General features: G+C 38.7%; 2 protein-coding genes across 4 annotated transcripts; one reads left to right on the plus strand and one right to left on the minus strand.

Annotated features, from left to right (window-relative positions):
* The first annotated feature begins 423 nt into the window (after window positions 1-423).
* srpx2 (sushi-repeat containing protein X-linked 2) lies at window positions 424-10164 on the plus strand. The gene is made up of 10 exons (XM_079672052.1): window positions 424-683; window positions 3143-3220; window positions 4094-4285; window positions 4713-4889; window positions 6152-6275; window positions 6353-6474; window positions 7132-7311; window positions 7413-7546; window positions 7625-7746; window positions 9425-10164. Exons 1-10 carry the CDS (start codon window positions 641-643, stop codon window positions 9603-9605), a joined length of 1353 nt encoding a protein of 450 aa, XP_079528178.1. The 5' UTR covers window positions 424-640; the 3' UTR covers window positions 9606-10164.
* On the minus strand, window positions 10023-26028 carry sytl4 (synaptotagmin-like 4). Of its 3 annotated transcripts, none has more exons than XM_079672049.1 (19): window positions 25597-26028; window positions 24930-25018; window positions 24768-24835; window positions 22900-23097; window positions 19889-20104; window positions 19010-19119; window positions 18717-18831; window positions 18457-18624; window positions 17442-17538; window positions 17257-17353; window positions 17054-17148; window positions 16313-16405; window positions 15191-15369; window positions 14235-14337; window positions 13622-13783; window positions 12114-12216; window positions 11923-12031; window positions 11618-11826; window positions 10023-10751 (listed from the first exon to the last, which is right to left on the minus strand). In XM_079672049.1, the coding sequence occupies exons 4-19, from the start codon at window positions 23022-23024 to the stop codon at window positions 10609-10611; spliced, it is 2124 nt and encodes a 707-aa protein (XP_079528175.1). In that variant the 5' UTR covers window positions 23025-23097; window positions 24768-24835; window positions 24930-25018; window positions 25597-26028; the 3' UTR covers window positions 10023-10608. The 3 variants fall into 3 exon arrangements, with proteins under 3 accessions (XP_079528175.1, XP_079528176.1, XP_079528174.1); XM_079672050.1 differs by adding an exon at window positions 23745-23782 and having other exon boundaries at window positions 24930-26028; XM_079672048.1 differs by having other exon boundaries at window positions 24930-26028.
* Between the last annotated feature and the right edge of the window lie 690 nt (window positions 26029-26718).

Consider the following 26718-nt stretch of genomic DNA (forward strand, 5'->3'; position numbering starts at 1 on the left):
ATTATCATAAATCGTACATCGACAATAGAAATAACATAACAAACCTGATATGTATTTTTTTACGTACAGTGGGTATTTTATACATCATTAAAGCACTTTGTGTGGCCTACTGTTTTTTAAAAGTGATATAAATAAAGGAAATCATAGTATAATTTTAAACAATCAAAGTTCCCATAAGGAATGACTGAGGATAAGACCATTAGTTTCAGAATGAGAGGAAACAGATATATATATAAATCACCATTGAAGGCATTAATCAGGCTATCAGTTATACTAATTAAGATTGGAGAAGACGGTTCTGGGTGAGGGTTTATAAAATGGCTAATACTGATCATGTTTAATGCAGTAGTGGGAGGAACACACACAAATACTAAATACCCAAAAGCGCCACCAAGTGGTGTCCAAGTTTGATGATGAAGTAAAAAGATCATTTTACAAATCTGCGGAGACTGTGGTATGACCGGAGCTCTTCATTCTCCTCAGCTGGGGATTTTTAGTAAAGTTATTTTTAATCGTATGTTGATAGAAAACTTTCTCTGGATTATAACTTTTTATCTTTTCTGTTGGACCCTCGGATCTGATCCAACCTGCGCGTAATTTCTATTTTTTTCACCAGAAGTGTTATCTTTGTGTTTCTGATATGCTCCTCCGCTTTGTTGCTGTGTTCAGTTTATACGTCACAGGTGAGTCGGAACAATAAAGAAAGTGTTGAAATGTATTTAGCAGACCTTTTGTAGCCTTCAACTTTGGGGTATAGGCTACTTGTAGCTACTTTTCGTAATTTCATTTTTTTATACAGATTCATTTTTTTAACAACATCTCTACGTTAGTTTGACAGCTTTTTTTACATTGCAGATTACAGTTTTCCATCCACTTCCTAAACAGTAGATAATAGTATAAATACATCTATAATAGTAAAACAATATCAGGAATCATTTTACTGAACAAGAACCTATATATATATTTTTTTTTTTTATGTAAATGTTGCTAATTAAACGTAGGCTACATGCTTTTAAGCAAGATTTTGAATGCAGGACTTCCACTACAGTGGATATTAGTTTAAGTTCACTTAAATTCAAGAATCTGAATACTTTGTCCATAACTGTACAAAGGTTACACAATTGTGAATTTAGAATAACATATTCGTCTATTTAATTTAAGCCAGACAATAGCTGCACACATACTCTTTGTTAGTTTTCACTAAAATGTTAATATCGTTAAAGCTTTCTCGTTTCACTCAAACTTCCAATCCCCTGAAGAAGGGAAATGCCTTTATATCAGCCGCAAAAACAACTGTATTAGATGCAGATGTGCTGCGTTTCTGAGGCGACAGTCTGAATGCAGATGGAGCCCACTCCTCTCTTCAGGAATGAGGATCTGAAAGAATGCAGCAGTCTAAATGAACTTGTAGTTGAGCTGCCTCCCTCTGCAGGAGCCCCTCTGCTTTGCTGACCAAGCAGTTTAATTACAGCTCGGCTCCAATCAGTGCAAGCTAATTACTGAGGATTCCCCCTCTGGGCCAAGTGGGCTGAAGCTTTCATTAATCCTGCAGACCTGAGATTCACCCTGAAGCTCAGAAGCTAATGCAGAGTGATGAAAAGGTAGCTATCACCTTTGTCATTAGAGACAAATGAAGCCTGCATTTGTCAAACTGCTCACCTTCCTCTGCTGTGACTCATCCTCACTCTGTGCACAGCTGCATGTCTCTGCAGTGAACTCAGCACTGTGAGCAGGGCATGGTGCATCGTGGGTGTCAGTATTCATCACTTGTAGTATTTGGATCCTTTACTTGAGTGAAAGTACCAATGTTTCAATGTAGAAACACAATATTACGAGTAAAAGTCGTGTACAAACTCAAATGTAGTCCTAATTGTTCCTCAAGGTGGCCCATGTGACATTTTAAAAAAGGATGCATCAATACAAAATCAGCTAGTTATTATGCACACTTGTAGTGAGGTTTCAGTCGTAACGGTTTACATAATTGGGATTTTGTAATCAGCTAACAATAAATCAGTATCAATAATCAACTATGATTACATCTGAATGCATTTAGTTACAGTATCAAGGATGACTTCTTCTTGACAACTTCTGAATATGGTATTTATTAAAATGTTAAAAGCTAGCAGTAACTACGTTTTATTCTGAAATAGTGGAGTAGAAAGTATTGAGTAGTTTGAAATGGTCAAGAGAAGTACTAGTACCTCACTTATACAGTATTTGAGTTAATGTGCTTTGTTCCTTTTCAGCTCTGCAGTGGTTTTACCTGTAGTTAAAAATGCAGACATTTTATTGCCAAAAGCATGATGATGCATGTTTCCTGAAGTAATGTCTCTTATTCAGCCCCGCGGTGCAGACTGGTGAGCTAAGCATATTCATTTTCTTCTGACTAACTCCCTGTGAGGGGGAAATGGGAAATATTGGTCTGGGGAAGTGTTACTGAGAACTGGAACACCACGCTCATTATGAGAAGAAAACGCTGACGATAAGCTTTATCCACACACAGCTGGAACAATCTGAAACCGCTTTTAGAGCAGAGAACGTGTAATGTGATGCGTTATTGTTTTGTTAAAGTGAAGCAAAGGAAGCAGAACATGCCTTGGGGTGGGGGGAGGTTTAAAGACTGTAAAGTTTGGCACTCAGCTCAGCTGTAAACATGGAGTCCTTCTCGAGATTGCTGCTGAGAACAGGATAACAGTAAAACTGATTCATTATGCAGAAAGACAACGTTCAGAATGAAAGCCAAAGTACAGTACACACGCTGATTACGGCTGCATGAGAAGAGATGAGTAAGAGGGAAGTGTGTAATGAAAACAAGCTGTTTGTGCAGAGTTTTGATGAACGTTTTGTCAATTTAAAATGCAGGAATACCCTGCATTTTTTATTCTAACATATTATCTACATCCCTACATTCATGTCTGTCATTTCAAGAAAACAGCAGCAAAGTTAACAAACGTTTTCTTAGCTCTCAGGTTTAAATCCCTCAGGAGTTCCTGTTAGCATCACTGATTGCAAATCCAGGTGTCCATGGATGGGAATGTTACTGAGCTTGTGTTAAAGGAAACCTGAGCAGCAGTGAAAGAGATTGTGTGCAGATAATCATGAGAATCACATAAATGCTGATGTTTGATGTTTGGTTTCTCAGCTGGCTCTGGGACCATAGAGTATGACGGCTACAATGACTTTGTAGAAGAAGATTATGGTCCTCAACTAGACTACAAAGGTTGGTGTTAAGAAACACAATATGTTGTATATATCTATACAGTACTCTCGACCATGACTGATTTTGCCATATGTACATGGTTGCTCTGGTATCCAAGTTTAAGAAGCTCATAATGCTCGTCCCCAACAAATAATTACAGAATGAAGAAAAATCTCAATGAATTGAAGTGAATTGGGGCTTCGTTTAACATCAGCAAATGTATAGCCAAACATTAACTCTCACACAACTCTCAACACTAACATTATAACAACACATGCATTTTTGTAAAGTTGTTAATTTTTCAAACACTCCCAAATAATCAACCCTATGACGAGTATGAGACTGTTCATGGCAAAGTGTTTCTGAAGATTTCAGTGGAAATACATGTGTTTGGGAAGCTGTGAGCAAATTACTGAAAACACAAGACTGCCATAATTGTGTTAGAGTTGGGCCAATGCTAAACGTGGCCTCAATGAACTTCAATTCATGAAGAATTTTCTCAATTTTCCTCAAGAATTAAAGGTAACATTGGATTAATAATTGATGTGCAAATATTTATTTTGAGAGTGAAGCATTCCTTGAGCAAGATAGAAAATAGGTGTTTTGTCACATGTCTTTCAACCAAAAAACATTAACTTTATTCAGTGCTACTCATTTGTATAAACACCATCAAAAATGGTATTACTTCTACCCCTCTTGAGTCAATGTGTACACATGCTTCTTATTGTACAAGTAAAATAATAAAATATTGTGAGGAATAAGGGTAGAGATAAATGTATGGAATATCTGACCCCCATTAGAGACACAATTGCCAACCACAGATTGAACTTTAGTAACCTCAACTATAAGTGCTTAACACAATCTGGTTTGGATTTGTTTTCTCTTTATACACAGACCCTCACTGGTGTCATTCCCCGGGCCTCACTAACGGAGAGGTGACCTGCCACTCCCCCCGGGGGCGGGCCTACAGGAGCACGCTGGGCACTCGCTGTGAGATGAGCTGCGATCGAGGATACAGACTGATCGGGAAGAGCTCCATCACGTGCCTCCCCAGCCGGCGCTGGTCTGGGACCTCCTTCTGCCGCAGTATGTGGGAGTATAGACTTTACATTCTTATATGAGGATGAATCTGATGGTATTCTACATTCAATTAAATACAATCTTTGCACTGATTGACATATTCCCTGATTACCACAAACATGGGCACTGTAGTTTATTCTGAGGCTATACACCATCCTGCTACAGTAAAATATTCCTAATGCACATAATTCGTATTAATCCAATGCTAAAAATTGTCCCAAGCAAATGCACTATTAACTTCTGTTTGATTGAAATGTGCTTAAGATACAATAATCAGCTGTCTTTGGACATTTATTTTCCTTTAAAAGTTTAGGAATGGTCAGTTATGACTCATGACTTGCCAAACACTGACTTGCTCCCACCTCTGCAAGCCTCATTATTCTGTACCCTTACACTCAACATACTGTATGTATGTGCATTGATTCCCCTTCAGAGATGCGATGCCACGTGCTGCCCCTCATCCCCCACGGCAGGTACACCTGCTCCCACTTCTTCATGGTGGACTCCAGGTGTGACTTCACCTGCGACGCGGGCTATCGCATCGAGGAGCAACACTCCCGCACCTGTGAGCGCCGGGGGTCGTGGAGCGGAGGCCAGCCAAATTGTGAAGGTACATCATGGAGGTCTTTCTATCTACATGTAAATATAACCAGATGTGTGAACTCACAATTCTTAACTGAACTCAGTAAGAGGTTTAACAATACTGCCATCACATGGAGCTTAATTAAGGCCATCTGTGTTGCTATCAGAGGTGGAATGTAATGTATCAAAGTACATATACTACGAGTACTGAAATTAAGTATGATTTGAGGCATTTGTACTTGAGTTTTTTTGTATTTCATTCTGTTTTCTAGAAAATGTGTTTGATTATTATTTTTATATGTTCTGGATTTAGATTTTTTTAGATAGTTTTTTTTCTTTTTTACAGTTGGTTGGACAAAACAAACACTTTGAAGGTGTCACTTTGGAAAGTTTGAGCTATTGGTGATTATTAGGGCATTTTTCACCTAACAAACTTAATCAATCAAGTAATGGAGAAAAAAATCAGCAGAATAATTTCTAATAAAACAAAAGAATGAGCTCCACCAAGTACAATCTGGCTTTTATATTACTGCATGAGTAATAATAACCTAATGGTAAAATACATGATAATATAAAACTCAAAGGGTACATTTTTCTGCCTTGAGTAGGTTTGCTATTAATAGTTCATTATATATATATATATATATATATATATATATATATATTTAAAAAATATATTTTTATTGGCTTTTTGACAGACATCACAATGGCAATACAGTAGGTACACATGTATAGAAGATGGTCTGTAGGAAAATTAAATAGTTACCTCACCCCTCCCTCCCTCACCCACCCCCCACCCTCAACCCTATGGGCTATGATCACATTATAAACAAGACATAAATCAAAAAGTTACAAAACATAAAACAGCAGCATAAAAAAGAAAAAAAAGAAAAGAGGGGTAGAAATTACATGAAATACAAAGACCGATATATATTTTTTTAATTGTACCTACATACTTAATAATAACAACATAATAACATCTTCAATGCATGACTTTTACATGTATAAAGGCTACTCTTAAAGTATGGTATCAGCTCTTTTACTTTAGTATCTGAATACTTCTTCCACCACTGGTCTCTGTTCTGCTTTTTATTATTCTTTCACAATCCAGTGCGTGTGTGTTTAGCAGTCACACAACACACACATTTCCTCTGTTCTCTGGACTGAATCCAGAGCTGCGTTCTGCTGTCTTTGGGTTTTCCTATTCCGCTCTATCAGACTCTTACAGTCAGGGGGGATTTCCTTTCTGGCAAAATGTAAATGCTGTAATTTCCCTATTGTTTATTCCAGATATTGACCCTCCAAAGATGAAATGTCCTCTGTCCAGACTCAAGGTTGCAGAGCCTGGAAAACTCACTGCCACGGTGACCTGGGACCCGCCCAAAGCAACAGATACTGCTGATAAATCCCTTGAGTATGTTGCTCCTTTCCTTTGCCTCCCTTTCCTGTTCCTACTTATAATGGATTAAACTCTCCTCCGTCTCTCTGCAGTGTGATTCTTGTTGGCCAGGGGCCGCGCACCGACTTTAAAGAGGGAGCGAGCATTATCCGATACAAAGTGTACGATCAAGCCAGGAACAGAGCCGCCTGCAAGTTTATTGTACGTGTTGAGGGTGAGTTGACTTATAGTGAGTTTAAATACTACACATCAACTAATAGACACACAATGAGACAATGTTCCCCTGGGCACAGACATGCAGAAGGCCCCACAACATCTTCTTTATAGGAGCCAGTCACACTACATTTGACTTTATCAATGTTTAGCCTCTTTCTATTGTGCTTTTTTGTGTCTTTCTAGTTGTTTTTTGTATCTTTTTGTGGTCATTTTGTCAGTCTTTGTCAATTTTTCTTGTCTTTGTGATCGTTTTGCAGAATTGTTATATTATTTCTTTGTGGTCATTTTTGTCTCTTAGTAGCTGTTCCTTCTATTTGTGGGTTGTTTTGTTTCTGCAGTAATTTAGCACCACTTAGTAGTTGTGTCTTTGTGGTTGCTCTGTGTCTCTTAATTGTCCTTTTGAGTCTCTCTGCGGTTTCATGTCTCGTTCCAGCTGTTTTACATCTTTTGATAGTTGTTTAATGTTTCATTATGGACATATTGAGTCTATGTAGTTGGGATGTGTCCCTTTATGTATCATATTGTAGGTAGACTCTTGGGGGGACCCTGATCCTTGAGACCCCTGAGCTTTGGCCCAATAGGCATGTTCGGTAATGAAAAGAGAGCATTAAACCTGGATGACACATTTCTTATTTCCACTTTCTTCTCCCTATAGTGAGAAGATGTCCAACTCTACCTCCACCTCAGCAAGGCTTCCTCACCTGCTCCTCTGATGGGAATAACTACGGTGCAACATGTGAATATCACTGTGAAGGGGGATATGAGAGGAGGGGCGTCTCTTCTCGTGTCTGCCTGTTCGACCGCAGCTGGGCGGGAGAGCCGGCTGAGTGTGTTCGTGAGTCCGCATTAAAGTTGCATATCAGTTTTGGGGCAAAAACATAATAGGACACATATAGAAGAAGGTGAATGATGCATTTGTGACTTGTGTGTTTGCAGCAATGGAGATTAAATCAGATGTAAAGACTGTCTCCGCTCTCCTGGAACAGTTTTATGAAAAGAAGAGGCTGCTGATCATGTCTGGTCCAAACAGAACTGACCCAGACTACCAGCTGCAGAACATCATGATACAGGTGAGCAAATGTGTGGCTGCTGGTCTTAATAAGGACATTTAAACAAAATAACTCAAACATTTTTCTTGTTTCAAACAGAAAGCAGACTGTGGATTAGACCTGAGACGTGTTACCGTCATCGAGCTCCTGGGCTCCCCGCCTCATGAGACCGGTCGCATCAAAGAAAGTCTGCTCAGCTCTGAAGCCATTGAGGGTCTGAGGTGACAGTGAGACTACTTACAGATTGGTTATTCAGCCGTTTGATTGGTCATGGGGAAAAGCGTTTATTTAGCTGAAATGTTCCATTCTGAAATGGAAATAACTCCCATTTCCATTGAAGGTGTTTCTTATTACTCATTTAAATGTCAGGATCCTCCTAATAAAATGGATTCTGTATGGGGGAAAAAAATCCAGTTTAAGGATCAGCACTGTTTAAAATGGCCAGATAATAACACCAGGGTAGCCGTAATGGGATGTTGACAACACTGAGTAATGATGATCAATGGTAAACAGGACCATCTGGCTATAGTTTTCATGAGGATCTGTGAGTTGGACATTATTTTGCAGCAGGCTCCAACATGCAGGCACTAGTTCACCTTAGAAGAGCCGGAGATATAGATTTTTCCACCAACTGTGTAATTTGAGTTGGGGGCACTGCTGCTCACTTTTTCCAGACTGGAAAATCTCTTCAGTCTCTCTGACACACAGCGGAGTGAGAGCAGCGTATTAAAGGCACATTCTTTGAGAGTAATGCAAAGCACTCTGGGAAATGTGGGCAATCACTAAAGGTAGAAAAAAAGGACAGAAATACACTTTTGATTTCACTGTTTACCATGCCTTAAAACAGGGGTGTCAAACTCAAATACACAGTGTGCCAAAATTAAAAAATGGGTACTAGTCGAGGGCCGGACTGGTTCAATGTTTATTGCAAAACGTATTGAAATGAACTTATTGCACATATTAAACCTGGAACTAACAAAGCTTAAATTATTGCCTGTATAAAAACAACATTAAACATTAAATAATCAGTTGCATTCATTTCTTATGGCTCTATCTGAAGCTTTTCCAGTCATTTCTTATGATTACATTTTTCCACAGGCCAACAACAGCTTCAACAAAACTATTTCCCTCAAAGAGAAAACCAAACATGCCCTTTTGTCATGAGAGAAAAAAGTGCAGAAGGAAACATCCATGTGCTGCTCTGTGATGCTAGTTCAAGCAGATACTTAGCATCTCATCGACGGGCCAGATCTAATGGTGATTCGAAATTATCCTGCGGGTCGAAATTAAATCCACCGCGGGCCGGGTTTGACACATGTGCCTTAAAATATCACATTATTTTTAACTATAAAAGGTTCAGGTACAGTAAGTGTTTGTCTTAATAATCACTTATAAGAGTGAGTTTTTATTGTAATCTGTTCCTAATTTGTACCTTATTATTTCAGTTTTAAAAGGCAGCAACTGTTAAGAATACTATAAAGTATCAATGAGACGGCTTTAGTCTTATATCATGTATATCATGGGTCTTTTACAGGGGGTCCTCGTAGTTACTGCAGGAGGTCGGACAAGTTATTACTTGTAAATATTAAAATAATGATTTAAACTAACGCACATACAACTTTTAGCAAAATATTTGTCCCGTTCTTTAAAAAAAAAAAAAAAAATCATTTGCACAACATTGATGATGTTTAACCGTGCAGCTACTTCATTAAAAAAGGGAAACAATACTCTCTCCACCTATAGTTGTAAGTTTGGAATATTTTGGTTGAATCAACAAAGAAAGATCTCATATTTCTTGCTCAGTACTGATGTGGGTTATGTTCAGTTTAAATAGAAGGTCAAAATAATTCTGGGCTCTCCTAGATAAAAGGTTTTAATAATCTACTTTGTCTCCTGCAGACAATCGTTCAGGATCTCCAGGTCGTACTTCAGCATGTTGCTGCTGGACGAGCTGGGAATGGACCGGGAGCGCTTCATCTACCCGATGGCGTCGGACGAGCTGTTCTCGTACATCGACAGCTTCCTGCTGGAGGAAGAGGAGCGAGAGAGGCTGGAGCTCCACAGGGACTTCTGCGACTAATCAAATAAACCTCTCCTGTTGCCACAGCGATAAACTCATCAGCATTACTAAACGCAAGATGAGGAAGGACAAACAGCCCAAAACCAGGTCCAGAGGGACATAAGGGGGATGGGGGGGGATGTGATCACCAAACAACACTGAAGTGCTAGGACTGTTTTCTCTCTCTAATCATCTGAAAGGCACAGAGGCCAGCAAATGGAGACAGAAGATACAGACAAGCTCGAGAAAAGCAAATTTAAATCAAATAGAAACATACATTTAGCTGAGATATGTGATTTGGTTTAGTTTGTTTGTAAAGTACCACCTGTTCTGATGTGAAATTGAAAGAGAACTGTAAACACACACATCTTAAAAAGCCTATTAATCTAACGTGGGCAGGTTATTTAAATCCAGCTGGTATGGACGATTAAGCATGTCTTTTGGTTTTTAACATTTTTTATTAGATGAACAGAATATTATTGGAAACCTTGAGGTAAACACAACTCTGATCACATACAGTTAAAATATTAATATCTACTTTTATTTCTGCAAATAAAGACATTTAATAACTTCAAATAAAGATTTGTGTGCAACTTATAAAGATAATAATACAATTTGTTGGATGCAACACCAGAGATTTTGTAATTTATAATGACTTGTTTTCCCACGCGTCAATATAATTATGTACACAATTATTAAGAAAAAAGGTGATACTAGTTCTGTGCTAAGTGCTAAAAAGTGTGCGTGAATTTGAAATGCAGTAAATATGCATTCTGAATTTTAAAAAAATATATAAAATGTGTCCTTGCTCTTAAAATGAAGTTTGTGATGTTTTGGCACATTTTCTAAAGTTACACCAGTCTGCAGTCAGGGGGCGGAGCTAAACACAAACCCCACGGGGAGGCAGATGTTCAGCAGGAAGTGTGTGGTAGTCACTGCGCTGACAAACTTGCAAAATATAAAAAAAAATCCATAATCTCAGACCTCGCAGCTTTTTACATTTCAGTCTCTTTTGGTGCCGTCCTCATTTGCCCTTCACCATGGTGGAGCGCAGGGGAAGAGTGCCCTCTGCCCACGAGTCGGGGTACTTCATCATCTTCTCCCACAGACTCACTTCCTCTCCCAAAGAGTCCATTTCCACTTCTGCTTTTCCAATTTTCACTGTGCCTGCAGGAGGGAACATTACATGAAGGCAATCATGAGATTTAAGGGTGGCAAAAATTAGTCTTTTTTTAAATTAATAATGGCAAATTCCTTTTTCACACTGAATTTTAAGCTTTAGAAGTAATCCTGCTATTAAGAGTCTCTTTGTCAAAAAGGTTATTATTATTTGACAATAGAACCTATTAAACTAGAAGAGATATAGTAAGACTTTCTATTTGATATGAGGATTCATTTAATTTTCCTTCACGCAAGTTATTAAGGAAGGGGGAAGGAGTAAAAGAGGGTACCTAAACCAAACAATTACTACAATTCTTTTTTCATTCTTGATTCCTCTCCTCTCGTCTTAGTCCCTCCAACCTGAGATGTGAGGAGGAGGCAAGGAAGAGACGCAAGGGAAGGGAGCGGAGGAAACAGGCGTTTAACCAAATTAGACATCTGTGCCTCTGAGCCGCCATTTAAAGCATAGTCAAGTAAAACATTAAGTGTTCATTGTTATGTAATAGCCTAATGCTGTATGTTATGATTTTCCTGTTCATGACACCTTATACATTTATTTTTAATTCAAATACCCCAAAAAAACTACTTTGAAGGGTCCTGTGCATCCTCGCTAATAGCTCTCTCCTAGCTCACTCTTTCCGGGTCACAGGCAGGAGGTTTAAGGAGAGAGGAGACGAGGAGTCACAAAATAGATAGATTAAAAGAGTAGATTCCTAAATCTAGACCACTAACCCTGACAGCTTTGGTGTCATTAACAAAGAGAAATGTTCACAGAAGACCAATTGTTTGAATGACACACAAAAGAAGATATAAGATAAATATATAAAATAATTCAAAACTTGTATTTATATTGAATGAATTGTATGTTTGACCTGTTCCCGAGCTGAGGCGGAGTCCTCCCAGGAACTCGTTGCTCCCCATGGCCTCTCTGTCCCACACTGTGAGCTCCAGACACATCTCCTGCAGCTGCTCCAGAGCCACATCCTTGTACACAAACGTGTGGTCGTAGCTGGGGTTCAGGTTCTTCTTCACCACCGGAGTCTTCTTCTTTGTGCTCTTTGCCTTCGTTGGGAACAAATAACTGCAGGACCACAAAAAGAGAGCGAGTCTTGAACAGAGAAGATGCTTTTATGTGAATGCAAAATGTCATTTTAAGACTGGAAAGTTGATCACTTACCCTTTTACGAAGCTATCGGAGGTGCCTCCTGGCTTCATTGCCATCAAGTTCTTTGCCTCTTTGATAAGGACATGCAGCTCTCCACTTCCCCCGACCTCTGCCTTTTTGCCTGAGGAGAAGATTGACACACGCTCTTAGAAGTGAAGTCAGAGTGAATCAAACTCAGCCAGAGCTTCTTATCATCGTCTTACCTTTTTTCACAGAGGTTGGAGTTTTAGGTGTGACATACTTCAAGGAGATCACCAGCTCTCCTTTGTACTGGGCAAAAGCTGAAGCTGGTGCAGCAGAGGCTGACTGTTGGAGAGTAGGTTGTATAGTCAGGACACAAGAAACCTAAGTAACAGTACAGCAAACATGGAGGCCTCATGTCACACTGGTGGCAGAGGCTGATGACAATGTTTCATGGTAGAACAAACACATTAACAATATATCAGCTGATAAACACTTAGACTCATACACAGCAATCCCCCCTCTTCTGTTCAAGGTAAAGACTCTCAGCTTGATGAAATAAATAATAGACTCACTTTCCAAAGGATCTCAAACACAGTCTTAGTATTTTTGCAAAACATGTTTACATACTGCTGTGTTTATTGTAACTTTGTAACTGGCACAACATGTTCCTTCGGGATGAATAAAGTCTTATCTTATCCCCACAGTAAACAGGTGAGGCTCTGCTTCTCACAGCCAATCTGCAACTTGCTTTGCTCTAATTGATATTTAAAACTTGAACCTTGAGTAATGCTTGTGACGAAGGTAGCTTCGTCACTGTGGACTGACGGCTTCGGGCCTTGTAATATTGCACATGTGGTTTAGTTTGAAAGTGTTCCCCCTCCTGTTTTGTCTGTGGCTGGTGATTGGGTTCACCTGGTGTCCTGTGTTGTCTCCTCCCCCCCCCACCTGTGTCTTATTGGCCTGATTAGTGTGTGCGTATTTAGGCTCTGTTTTCCCTGTCAGTGGACAGGTAGTGTGTGTGAGATCCTTGTTGCTGGTGACTATTTGCACGTGGGCAGCATTATTCAGGCGGTGAATCATGTGTCTGTGATTTAATAAATGCTCACACTGAACTCTCTGCCTCCTTGCCTGCTCGGGCCGCTCAACGGTCAGTCTCACAGTGCTATAGAGGAATATTATATTCGTAGCTCCTTTTTTTTTTGTTTGATCTAGTGCACGTGACCCTAGGTGACGTGTTTCACATTCCTGCAGAAGCTTTCCCACTCTCTGATCTACAGGTCACCAGTGAGTATGTAGAAACAATTAGTTTTTTTTCTTCTTCTAGACAAAAGTGCTGATTTTTTATGAAAAAGGAAAAGTTTTCAACAGGTTTGTAGACCACAGGATAAATACTAAAGGTAAAAAATACTGAATTTAAACAGAAACTAGATTTACAAAAAAGTACCAAACAAAAAATTATTTAAATAATTTCTTTACACTGTAACGAACATGACGGATTAATAGATATGAATGCTTAAGAAGACATCCAACACAAGAGGTATACTTGGACGTCTTTAAGGCTGCTCTTTAGTACGATAAATCCATGTTTACTAACGTACAGTCTACAGGCAGCAATGCAATGTTTCAAAATTAGCCTTAGAAGGAAAGGTATTCATCACATTGTTTGGACACTGGAGATTTACATAATTCAATAAAGGTGCTATCTTAAGAATTCATAACAGTTCTACATCCAGTGTCTCTGGTCTACCTTCGCCATGAGAGTCACGTTCTCCTCGTGCGGGGAGTCGAGGTCTCGGCTGTCCAGAGGGATCTCCACCTCTCCCAGGAAGGCGTTGCGGCTCAGGCGTCCGTGATGCCAGACGGATATCAACATGGAGCGGGTGAACAGCTGAGAGCGGCTGATGGAGTACTGACAGTGGGAGTAGAACAAATCAAAAGCTGATCTTCATTTTTAAAACCTATTTTATTTTAGTGCTCTGGTGCTGAAGGGAGTTCTAAATAAAACATGGGACATGAATGAATCAACATGAATTCAGATTTGATCAGAAGTTGCATCTGAAATCTTCCTAATATTTCCCTTCACTCTCTTTAATGAGCAAATCCTAAATTACAGATGAATAATACTACGAATGGTTTTATCCAGCTTTCCTTTCTGAAGCATTGTTTGCTACTGTATTTAAGCTGATTCAACATTGGACCAAAAACAATATTTGACAACAGCTATTCTAATCTGCAATGTCAATATCAATCTTAAAGTCTCTGTAGGTGTGGTCATTATTTGCAGCATGCGAGGCACAAGGTCACTAATCAGGGAGTGCCATTAAGTCAACAGGAGAAGGTCAACACTTATAAACCCTCACCTTCAGCGTTTCGTTGTAGACCGGGTCCACCGTGTTCCTCTTGATGCTGGTTTTCTTTTTGCTCTGGCGAGATTTGTCAGGCAGTAGATAACATTTAACATAACTGAAACACAAAGACAGAAGGAATGCTCAGAGTAGTTTCTCACAGAGATGTCTACCGCTTCTCTGCTGCATTTCTTTGAAATTTATTTTTTTTGTTTATTTGGCCGTTTTTAACTCGTACAACTTAAAGGTGGGGTAGGTAATTCTGGAGAAACCAGCTCGAGTGCGCTAGAATTTGAAAATACACAACCGGAAAAAATCTGCCACTTCCTTACAGAGCCCCTCCTCCAACCCACACGAACATGCACATGACCAATGAGGGCACGAGATAAGTTTGTGCACAGATGGAAGGCTGACAGGCAGGTAGACCATCCAGTTACTTTAGCCGGGCCGGCTAAAATGATTGGTTGTGCTTTTTACAGCGCTACGGCTTCCACAGATGAAATTTTTTAATGAATTTTTCGTCAAAGCACTTCAGATATTCATTGCTATCGGGATGTTAAGAGCATTCCATGGAATATTAAAAAAAGTGTATCTCGAGCCGGTTTCTCAAACTTACCTACCCCACGTTTAAATACAGATCTCTATATTTGAGAGCATGTGAGTTAATACATTATATGTTAGTTCATGAGAATCAGCTCTGTATACAATACAACTGAATACATTCTCTGGAAAATATCTGTTGACATTGAATTTCCTGTGAAGTTCAAGCAATCACCAATAGGATATGATAATCAAGACTTTTGTAAACACAGCAGCTTCTTATCCACACGGATCAAAGCTGTGCTAACAGCACTAAGTGGGGTGTGTGCAGTACAAATATACTGTGTCAGAGCCACAATCTGCGGTACGAAGGCCAGAGTTTAAATTAGGTGATTTAAGCTTGGAGAAAGAAAAAGTTTATTAATATTTACGGATGGGAAAGCTGGCCCGAGGCATTGCCGTAGGCCAGCCCGTGGCACTCCTTGATGAAGACATGGAGGCTCTGGGTGGGCTCGTTGTAGCTCATAGAGAAGACCAGGTCTCCGCTCACTTCCACACTGTCAAAGTCTCCTGCTTCACTGTAAATACTCATCAGGCTGCCCAGCGTGCTCTGGAGGAACATACAGACACCTGAGCTGAAAACTCATCATCAGCCATTTCTGTATCATTATTCACAAATTCTGACTTTAAAAGGATAGTTTGGTTGCTTTGGAGTGGAATTGTATGACTTAATTATCCATATTCATAGTACTTACTATAGGAGACACAGACATGTGTAACAGCATGGAAATTAAGGAATGTACTGCGGTGCACAGGGACATACAGTATTTTAACACCAAAATTAAAAGATAAGTTAAATTAAGTGTACACAATATGTTAATTATTATACTGCTTTTCCTTGCCATCAGATAGCAATTTCTGTTATCTCTCTATTTGGTCAGACTTTCGTGATGTCATTCCTGCCTGGTCTCAGCTGGGTGTGCCAGCTGCCATCTACAGTAATTATGGATAATCAAGCCACCCATCCGAACTATTATTAAATACAAAATAGCGGCATTAAGATTATGTTCTAGAAGACACCATCTGATTGCTTTGTGATGAAGGTGCAGATCAGATTTCACAATAAAGAAAACTAAGAAATGACTGTTTTTAAATGCCTTTGTCTGAATGTCTTTCATTTTTGTGAAGCACCTTGAATTGCCTTGTGTTGAAAGGTGCTATATAAATAAACTTGCCTTGCCTTGCCTTACCCAACACAACACTGCTGAGTTGCAACAGAAAGGGACAAACAAATTTGCAAAGATCAGAATGTTTCTGTCAATAACCAAATCCAGAGTGACAGTCACTTTTGTGTCCCCTGAAGCTTTGGTAAGTTTATAAACATTAAGGCCTTTTCATATCAGTTTCACACTTGCTGGAGGATATCCTGAGGTCAAAGATGCTCATTCAGATTATCTAACATCAGTTCCGTTGTGAGAGACATAATGAGCTGCGTTCCGAAGATGAATCTTTTGGTGTACTAATGTGAGCTAAGAGAAATGTCAATACTCTACCTTCGAGCTGTGCAGACTGTAGGAGCTTGAAGCCATTGACCTTTTATGAAAGCTAACCAAGCGGTCTATATCTTCCTCCTCCTCTCCATCTTCCTGTGGAAACACAATAATTCGATTTCTGTTGTCAGCTAAAATCAGGCTAGGGTTCTTAAATAATATAACAAATAATAAACACATTTTAGTCAATTTAAGTAGCAGAAAAATAAAACTATGACGATGGTCTCCTTTTGGTGGTTTATGAACAGGCAGGAAATAATTCACCACAGAAAAGAGCCAGAACCACAATAGACCAGCCATTGAACACGTTTTGTTTTAGCGAGAGGCTTGACTCGCTCTATTTCTAACTTCTGTAACTCCTCAACCCGAATCTTACAGAGAATATCTTTAAAAAAACGTTCATATGGACTGCCTATATAAGCTAAAACTCGTCCTAATAAAAGGAGTTTCCTTGGTTTGTGTGTACTTGTACTTTGCTAACCTATATTTGCATTGCATCACAAACATTATCTTTCACAGAGGGGAGGGTGATGTGTCTGGGGGACAGACCAGGGCACATCTAGTCCCAAGACTGAAACTGAAAAAAGCTAAAAGCAAGTAGTGTTGATCAGTGTCAGCTTCAGAACTGGGAAGGTTGAAGAGCAATTGAAATATAATTGGATATGTATATAAAAGCCTTTATTGGACCTTTAACATAGATTCAGAATAAAGCACTACAGAATAGTATCAAAGTTAAATTCGTACCTGTATTTCTAGGACTGGTTCAGAGCGTCTCCTGTTGCCCATGGAGACCTCAGCCGTGTCACATCCATCTCGAAGGTCCAGTGTGGATATCGTCTCTGTTATAAACATACAGATCAGCAGTTAAACTATAATACACACAATGTTTTTCCTTTACTTCTGGAAGTAGAACAGGAGCATTGCATGTGGTTATATCAGATGCTAACCAGGGTGTTTTTGGCCTCGTTTGATGCTCTTCTTGAAGAGTCTATCAACGTCCATATCCGGGCTCGGGCTGACTCGGGCTGTTTTTATTTCCGGCACCTGGCGTAACAGAAACAAGGAGTCACACTTATAGAAAAGAAAATACTTTGAGAAGGAAACACGAACCTGGCATTTGAAATATTCGTACATGGATAGCTTCTGAGTTAGCACTGTCCTCTGTCACGATGTCTGCTTTGACTGGAGCCGTCAGACTGGACACAGTGGACCCTGAGAGGCTCTCTCTCCTGTGGGATGACATACATATTTATTCATTACAGATACAAGTCTTTACATTCAAACAGAGGTGGGAAGTAGTGGAGTACAAATGCTTTGTTACTGTACTTAAGTTCATTTTCTGTTATCAGTATTTTACTCCACTACGACTTTTTACTTTTACTTCTTACATTTTTAACACAAATACCTGTACTTTCTACTTCTTACATTTTCAAACAGGCTCGTTACTTTAATTTTAATCTGTGTTTGGTGGCGTGATCATTATTATTTAGAGTCATTGCGTGCCTATTGATTTGAACACGATCCGTGTATCCATCATTTCCTGGTCTTCTCTAAAGAGGGACCAATGAAAACGTTGTCATTTTGCTGTTGTTCAGTGTCGAAACATTCATTAGCTAACAATTACATTATTGTTCTATTAATATAAAGGGAGATCAGTTACTCTTTAAAACAGCTGGTAGTTATGGGTAATTTTTACTTGAGTACATTTCGAGTAAAGAAGTTGAGTCAGAAAAACAGACAGATGTGTAAACATATCGTCACGACAAACATATCGTCATAGTTTCGATTAACAAAATCAACACTGATATACAGCAATCGTTTTACTGCAGTTGCTGATTTTTTTTTTTTTTAAGGTGTCCACTATAAAACTTGTTTTTTATTTTAAACTATTAAATGTAGAACTGCAAGCCACATCATCCAAAGGCACTCTAGTTATATATATATATAATTTTTTTTAAAGTATTTAACAAAAGGGTGAAACAAACAACAATGCATTTTGTATTAAACAATGATCTGACACAAGGTAGACTTCCCCAGTACAATTACCAGCTCTGGGGGAGGAGGGCCAAACATTTCAATCACTCTAACGTTGCTTTGAAGTTTCCTTGTAGTGGTTGTACTTTTTAAAGTAACTACAGGGGGTTTACCTTTGTTGCTCCGGGGTCACATGGCCAGATTCAGTGTCTGTTTTATGGCTGCTCATACTGTTGTTCTCTGCAGACTCCGTGTCACTGCGAGTTGGCTTTGGCCAAACATCCTCCTTTGATTCAAATGACTCTCTTGAAGCAATTGATCCTGTATTCTCATTTGCATAACTGTAAAAGTAAATATGACAAAAGGTAGAGATGCTAAATCCGCGTCTGAGAAAACTGAAATGTGTAAATAAATGTGAAAACTAGAGACACACCCATTGTTATCTGTTACTTGATTTTTCTGCCTGACCCGCGGCACAGGAATGGGAAGATCTGGGTTTATGTCAGTGCTTCTCAACAGCACTTCTCCTGTTGTCTCACGCTTCTTTGCTGTAACACAGAACACATGTTAAACACAGCAGTTAAACATAATGTCACTTGTATTTCTCTCCTCCTGCTGTTGAACAACATTCCAGTGACTGTGGGCATTTCATTTGGCCCAGACTGAGAGCTGTTTACATTCCTGGTTGAACAGTCGATAGCCACCACTTCCTCTTCCTGTACTCACACATTGGTCTCTTTCTCAGGGAGACTCTCACCAGGTCGTGTCCAGGAGTCATGGAGAAACGGTTGACCCTTTGATCGTAGAACCAGTCCCCTGTCCTTTTCTTTAGATCCCTACAATGCCATAAAAATACTTTATAAAAGGTCTTAATTTAAGAGAATTCACACTCATTCATCAGTAAAATAACACATTTAAAAAAGGTTAACGGTTAATACCTGTCATGCTGTATTTTTCAATTTTAACATACTAGAGCTGAAATGATTATTCGATTGGAAGAAAATAATTGTATTATTAATTAGGCTTATCATAAAAGTATTTTTTTGATGTAGAATATATATAGAAGGAAATAGACCAAACTATTAAACTTATACATAATTGGCAGGTTTATTGATAATGGAAATAATAATAATTTGCAGCATTGATAAATATGCTGCTCAAAATAATAGGTTTTCAAAGATAAAACTATTAGTTAGCAAATTGTGCTACGATTGTACAATTTTAAATAACCATAAAGAACTAGATATTAGTGTCTTCCGTGTGAATGATGGTCTGCTTTGTATCTGCTTCCAAATAAACAAACCTTTTTAAAATAGCCAATCCACCATTAAGTAGTCCTGAACAAACATAATACAACTGTTTACAACTGTTGCGTAAATCTACAGGGCCCAGCTATTCTAGGAAATGACTCAGCCTTTTTTTGTTAAAGTTGTCATGTGTGACTTCTGCATCTTCACCAGGTAATCCAAGGGTGTATAGTTCAGGATTAGCTCAATCTTAACAGTATAAAAGATGAAGACAAATAGTTTCGATCCAGAATCAATATTTGCTCATATAAAAGTATTCTCAACATCTAATGAGAGCATAAACAAAACAATCTCTCACGTCTCTTTGGCACACACGCTGCAGACCCAGGATCCATCGGGGACCGCTATTCGGCAGTTTCTGCAGAGATGGTGATTGCAGATCTTACACTGGCTGGAGAAAACAGTCAGTCGACTCAGAGGATCCTGACATCTGCCACAACTGTGTTGACTGTATTTTCCACTGCCACGTTTGGCCCCTTTCCTCTTCACTTCCAGCAACTCCGTCTTCATGCTCCTGAGAAACAGAAACCCAAGTAATGAACAAGAAGAGTTGTTAATGATAAACTTCCTGAGGGGTCTATATTTACAACTTTTGTTAGTTTTTCTGTATCACCTTTGACCATACTTAAATTACCAAAAAAAGGTAGTTTACGTTGCAACGCAAACATCTGTATATTAAAAAACATATAACATGGACTCTCTCTTTGTAATCCATTGCATGGCCTGTTGGGTACATTTGTCTTCAGCTCCCAGCAACTAGGGCTGGGTTATGTTTGAATTTAATATACTGATACTAATTATATTTCTGGGTATTGGGATTATTTTTGATTATACTTTCAATGAGTAAACAAGACTAAATATCTGAATCTTTAAAAATAAATCTGACCTTTAATACTTAAGTATATTGACACATTTTGCATGGTTTTTAATAAGAACTGAGGTTCAATTAACCAGGCCTACAAACACCAAGACGTCCCGAAATAGACATCAGATACCTTCATGAACACATAACATTAAAAACTAGAAGCTGTTGATATTAAGTTGAATAACTAAAACGAAAGTTAATATAATCAAATATAATCTTGTATAATCCACAATGAAAATGCATTATATTTCATGTTTTATCACCACAGTAAATACAAAGTGTAAGTGGTTTGGAAAGTTGAGTTTAAGGCCTGTTATAGTTTATGGGTGTCACTGTTTAGCAGAGGGGAGACAGTTGTCTTCACTTACAGCAGGCTGTGCACAGGAGGTCCCTGACTCAATGGAAAAGTACTGGAGCCCCAAAATGTGTTTAGGCCATACCATAGGAGAATATGTCTGGACATGTCCATTCCTGCATACCAGAGGACATGACCTTTTCCCACAAATATGGGTATGAAGGAGGTGTCTTTGTTTTTTTTTTGTCCCCGTGTGCAGCATAAAAGCACTGGTTGAGAGGGAGAAAGCTCCAGAGTGGGGTTTCTCCTTGGTAAGCTCTCTCAAATAGGTTTTGTTTTGACTGTGTTTTACTAAAACCAACTGAAGTGGGCCAGTTGAAGTTAGAATTGAAATGTCACAACTGAAGAGGGCAGTTGAAGTTAGAATTGAAATGTCACAACTGAAGTGGGCAGTTGAAGTTAGAATTGAAATGTCACAACTGAAGAGGGCAGTTGAAGTTAGAATTGAAATGTCACAACTGAAGTGGGCAGTTGAAGTTAGAATTGAAATGTCACAACTGAAGTGGGCAGTTGAAGTTAGAATTGAAATGTCACAACTGAAGAGGGCAGTTGAAGTTAGAATTGAAATGTCACAACTGAAGAGGGCAGTTGAAGTTAGAATTGAAATGTCACAACTGAAGAGGGCAGTTGAAGTTAGAATTGAAATGTCACAACTGAAGAGGGCAGTTGAAGTTAGAATTGAAATGTCACAACTGAAGAGGGACAGTTGAAGTTAGAATTGAAATGTCACAACTGAAGTGGGCAGTTGAAGTTAGAATTGAAATGTCACAACTGAAGGGGGACAGTTGAAGAGATTCTAATGTATTTGATTTCACACCCGGTAATCCATGAGGATTTTCCTCTGAATTCCACCGGAAGAGGTTTTTAATACAACTGAAGAGGGACAGTTGAAGAGAGAGTGACGAAATAAAATAAGAAATGTAAAACTGTGAATTGAGTTTTCACATTAGTAATTTACCGCAGCATGAAATATTTGGTATGATTGTCACATTGTAACGAGAGAAGGTATAAACCCTGTATAAGTGTGGACCATTTTCTTCAAATAAAATCATCCCACCCTTTTGGATTGGGGTAACTTAAAATAGATCTGCGCTCTCCTCTCCTGCTTAAAAGGTAAGATTGCACAACTGCCACACTCACACTTAGGTAGGGCCACACCTCATTACTGATACCAAAATCCTTCGGGATTGCTTAAACGGATTTAGCATGTCGTCGGAATTGAAACAGCAGTTCATTGAACCTGGTTCTTCAGGAGTTAAGAGAGGTGAGATCTTGCAGACCCCGGTGGATCCGAGCCGGGCCGTAAACTTACATAGACTCAATAGTTTCTGTTAGGTCAATTAAGGTCTGAGTAATTGCCGGTGTTGTATCAAATGATGCACACCCGTCGTGAAATGCACCCCCCCCAAAAAAAGATGCTTCTATTAAATCCCACCCTCAAGCACTTTGGAGGGTATAGTTGTCGGACTAGTACCAATAAATGGAGCAAGTTTCATGTATGTGTCACGTTTATTGTCAGAGAGAGCAAGGGGTGCATATCGTGGCAACCAGGCTGTCCATAAAAAGCACCCCCAAAATACAAATGTTTATATTAATCCCACCCTCAAGCACAAAATAAACAATACATTGTAAAGCACAAGTACAAGCACAAGTATACAGACAGGGCGTCACAATAAAATAAAAACATAAATTAAATAAAGAATTAACTGAAAAATAAGTGACGAATGAATGCAAAATCCAGGATTCGACAACCCAACCATCAAAAAGAAAACATAGAATAGCGGACTATACGTTCAAATGCGCGTTCCCGTGTCAAGGGGTGCATTTCACGACGGGGGTGCATCATTTGACACAACACCGGTATAAATTAACAGGCCTCCCAACTCAAACAAATCGGAAGAGAAAAAAGTGTATAGGAAACACACGTTTTTTTTTTAATTCCCCCAAAAAAAGCATGTTCATTTTCTGTGATTTACAGAGTAAGTTACTTTAAAGTTAAACTGTGTTCACTACTTTGATTTGAATAAACTGGAAACAGCATTGGTAAGTTAACCAAGAGTACAATTGACAGGAAGGGCTCTCTCCTCACCGCACACGGAGCTCCTCGGCCTGCCTCAGCTCCTCGTCCCGCTGCAGCACCTCCAGGATCCTCTCCCGCTCAGAGTCAGACAGGAAGGCCAGGTTCAGGTTGATCAGGTCAGCAGCCTCGGGCATCGTGGCGGTTATCGGGAACCCTCAGCGCAGGTTAACTGGCTCAACTCAGGGGCTGTCGCATCAAGAAGGTCTCCTGAGGGCAGAACCAACAATCAGGAATAAACTCAACTGGGACACTTCACAAAAGTTTGATTTAACACTGACAAAACATGCATTTTTCTACGTGATGCAGCCCAGGCAGAGCTCTACAGGGAAAAGAGGAACTTAATGCCTGACGATGATGAAGAGCCAGACTTATCAAAAGGATAATAATCGACTAATTGATGTTGTTCTCTTCCCGTTGGCCTCCATACAGAGAAGCCTCAGTCCAGCAACTATGCGATGGATTGTTTTTGGGTTAGAGTTGTAGTCTCCTTGTTTTCAGAAAGGCTTATGTCTATCAGTCAACAAGGATATCCACGGGAATCTAGATAATCACAAAACTAACAGACAGAGGAAAAGGTCTACAACTTTGGAGCAAAATATTTGTTGAATCTAGCGATCCAAAAATGATATATGACTAATAGAAACCAGGATGATGGAGGATTTAAGGTTTGTTCTGAGCGAGAGAGGCTAAAACAACATGAACTTGGCTTCTGTGTCCTGGTTCCCACCCTCTAAGGATACAGAGAGCCGGGTGGAGTTATGTAGTTTATAAACAATCCCAAAAGGCTAATCCCAAAAATGTGCTGGTTGTCTGTCATGTTCCTTTTGAAACGTAAATTGAGGAGGTGACTGTACCTGTAAACAGAGGTGTAAGAAGTACTCAGATCTTGTACCTAGGTAAAAGTAGAAGTACCAGAGTTTTGCAGATTGGTCCATTTCAGAATCATATGATATGTTTTTGATTATAATTATTGATGCATTAAAGTGTTATCAAAGCCAGTAAAGGTGTAGCTAGTTTTAATTACTTTGTATACTTCAGAGTAGCTTGTGAATTTACTCTACACTAAAGTCTTATATAAGTGTTGATCTATATTTCACATCATTAATCCAAATCTGAAAAGAAACTTGAGGCATTAAATAAATGTAGTGGAGTAAAAGTACAGCATGTAGCCTACCTCTGAATTGTTGAGTAACAGTTCAAAGTAGCAAATATTGGATCAAGTAAAGTAAGTATTTAAAAAAGTATACTGTAGCCTACTTGAGTAAATGTTAGTTGTTTCCCACCTCTGCTGTTAAGTAGGTACACAATAGAAAATCTGCACTCCAAAACTACACAGAATGTGACACTTTTTTCCTCATTGTTTGAATACCATCTGGAGGAGGCTTGCAGCAATATCAACTTATTCAAGGGAACTAGTTTAGTAACCCTCAAGGAAATTGCGCATGCGTCATAGAGATGGTAATAATGAACTAATCTTAATAGGCGATATTAAATTCGTCTAAAAACACTTAGCTCAATCTACAATTACCTAGCATACCCTTAAAAATGCTGCCATGTCTTGTCAAATGTAAATCAGGCTATTTTAACAAATAATAATTTGACAAAAAAATTCCTAGACAATGGGTGTTGTTGTTTTTAGCATTATCAGCAAACTGTGATTAGATGTGTGTATGAAGATATTACGGCTTATACTCCAACAGTTGAAAGTGTACGTTACTGAAAATCAAATAAAGGCTAACGATACTCCATTTTCACTTCATGGTATTTTAAAATCAGTTTGCTGTTATCCGACTGGCGTTTTGGTGCACACGATTCAATTATGTTACGTGGTAAATAGTCGGCTGAGAAAGAATACAAAACAGTATTACATAACTCACAGTGTTGTTAAATGTCGACCCTACCACCGCTACACGGCTTGCAGCGTCACTACGGGCGACAGATATCCCTGTCAGAAAACACAAAACGGTTAAAATTAGCAAAAAGCTAACAACGCTTTAAAGTTATTACATTTCCGCGTGTTTTTAAACTGGTGTACTCACTTTCCTCGTCGATTTTATCCCGTCTTTTCCCACTTCTTCCTTCTGCCTCCCGTCTCCAAAAAACAGTTGACTTTGTGTTGGAGTCTCAACTACCGGAAGATAAGGAAAGTTTGCAGAAGACAAGAAGGAGCGCCTCTCCACAGTTTCCACTGTGACAGGTGTATTTCCTTAGCTCTGTTTACCACAGGAGGGCTGGATGTGGAAAATGTGACCCATGTAACACTCCATTAATTTCCTCTGCTCACTCTACCCTGCGAAACAGTAACCTGACAGGGAAGTGCATGGGTTCTAAAAGTTGATTGTGTTAGAAAAAAACCCGTGGGAAATGCAACACATCATGCAAAATATCAACGAAAAGTGAGGACTGTAGCTTATTGCTGTTGAGAAAAAGAGACACTAAATGGCGTGTCTGTACAGCTCTCTATACACACTATGGCTTTATTTGTTGACTAGGCGTATGCAAAGTGATGATAGATGAACCACGTTGTTTGGAACATTATTACTCTGCCTATAAACATTAAAAGATAACGTTTTTAAAGCTGGTCTTATATGGAGCTATATATCAGGGTCATACGTCATGATCATTCAAAGAAATGCAATTTAGAATTTATTTATTATTAGGTAGCGCGAAAAAAATTACTTAATACTTTCTATACACAATACTCACGTGATTGGTGGTAAACAAACGTCAAAGTTCCATTAAGCGAGCTTTTAGCATCGTAGTTGGTACCAATTGCGGTATAAGAGCAAGAAACTGTGCTGGAATGTGAAATTACGTGATCCGCAACGAGCCAGCAGGAAAAAAATGTGAAACCTGAAAAAACAAGATTTGAAACTGAAAAAAATTATGGTTTTGAATCTAAATACGTAAAATCTGCAACTGAAAAAAACGATTCAAATATCAAAATATGTATAAAAGTGAAATATGAAAATAAATATTTTATTCCCAAAAATTGCTGAACTGAATCAAAATAATATTCAACATGAAAAATTATTTCAAATACTTAAATTTATTTTGAATACATCATTGTATTTTTCAAAGTTCAGGATGAAAACTTGGACTTTAAAATAAATTGTATTTTTTGAATGATCAAAACGTATAACCCTGATATAGCTCCATAGTCTTACAACTCTTTTTGGTTTGGTATTTGGTACAGAACTATTTTTGAATATGCAAATGGAATATGAAAAAAATAATAACACACCATTTTCGAGGAAAAAACAAGGGAAAGAACAGTCAAGAATAGCTTTTTATCTTACAAAGCTTTATGAATAAGGAAAATATACCATGCAACAAATATGGTGGGAGATTAACAACTGATCCAAGTTTGTAATCATGAACAGTAAATCTGAGAGAAAAGGATACATCAACAAACATTTTCAAGTAGTCTCTTGTCCCCAGTGTGAATCACATATTTTCTTTGTAGGTTTTTCTGTGTTGTTTTATTAATTATATCAATGTGTACGGCCTTATTGGCTAATGATAATTATCAGGTTGATTACAGTTAGCCCAAACTACTAAAATGTGCCCAACATGGTACCTTCATGTATTCATAGACTTGAGGTATGAAGCATAACTGAGAACACAGAGAGGTGACTGGAGTTTACTGCTAACTTTGTTTTACATTATTAATGCTACACTTAAGAGAAAACTCACACGGCCATTACTCACAAAAAAAATCCAGGCGTGTCTGTGGTAAATGGCTCTTTTGGCAAGTAAAGCAAAGACATTGTGCGCTCTCAACCGCTGCTACCTCCACATACAGATGGGTGAAGGAAAATAATAACT

The sequence above is a fragment of the Notothenia rossii genome (assembly GCF_949606895.1).
Source record: "Notothenia rossii genome assembly, chromosome: 3".
Taxonomy (NCBI): domain Eukaryota; kingdom Metazoa; phylum Chordata; class Actinopteri; order Perciformes; family Nototheniidae; genus Notothenia; species Notothenia rossii.

What these genes read in the sequence shown, in the direction of transcription:
- srpx2 (XM_079672052.1), top strand. Translation starts at nt 641, where the DNA reads ATGCTCCTCCGCTTTGTTGCTGTGTTCAGTTTATACGTCACAG. An exon ending in TGGGACCTCCTTCTGCCGCA is followed by an intron (nt 4,286 to 4,712) that starts GTATGTGGGAGT and finishes ATTCCCCTTCAG; the next exon opens with AGATGCGATGCCACGTGCTG. An exon ending in AGGCCAGCCAAATTGTGAAG is followed by an intron (nt 4,890 to 6,151) that starts GTACATCATGGA and finishes TGTTTATTCCAG; the next exon opens with ATATTGACCCTCCAAAGATG.
- sytl4 (XM_079672049.1), bottom strand. Translation starts at nt 23,024, where the DNA reads ATGCCCGAGGCTGCTGACCTGATCAACCTGAACCTGGCCTTCCTGTCT. An exon ending in GTGACCCCGGAGCAACAAAG is followed by an intron (nt 17,539 to 18,456) that starts GTAAACCCCCTG and finishes GTCATCCCACAG; the next exon opens with GAGAGAGAGCCTCTCAGGGT. An exon ending in ACGTGACTCTCATGGCGAAG is followed by an intron (nt 12,217 to 13,621) that starts GTAGACCAGAGA and finishes ACTCTCCAACAG; the next exon opens with TCAGCCTCTGCTGCACCAGC.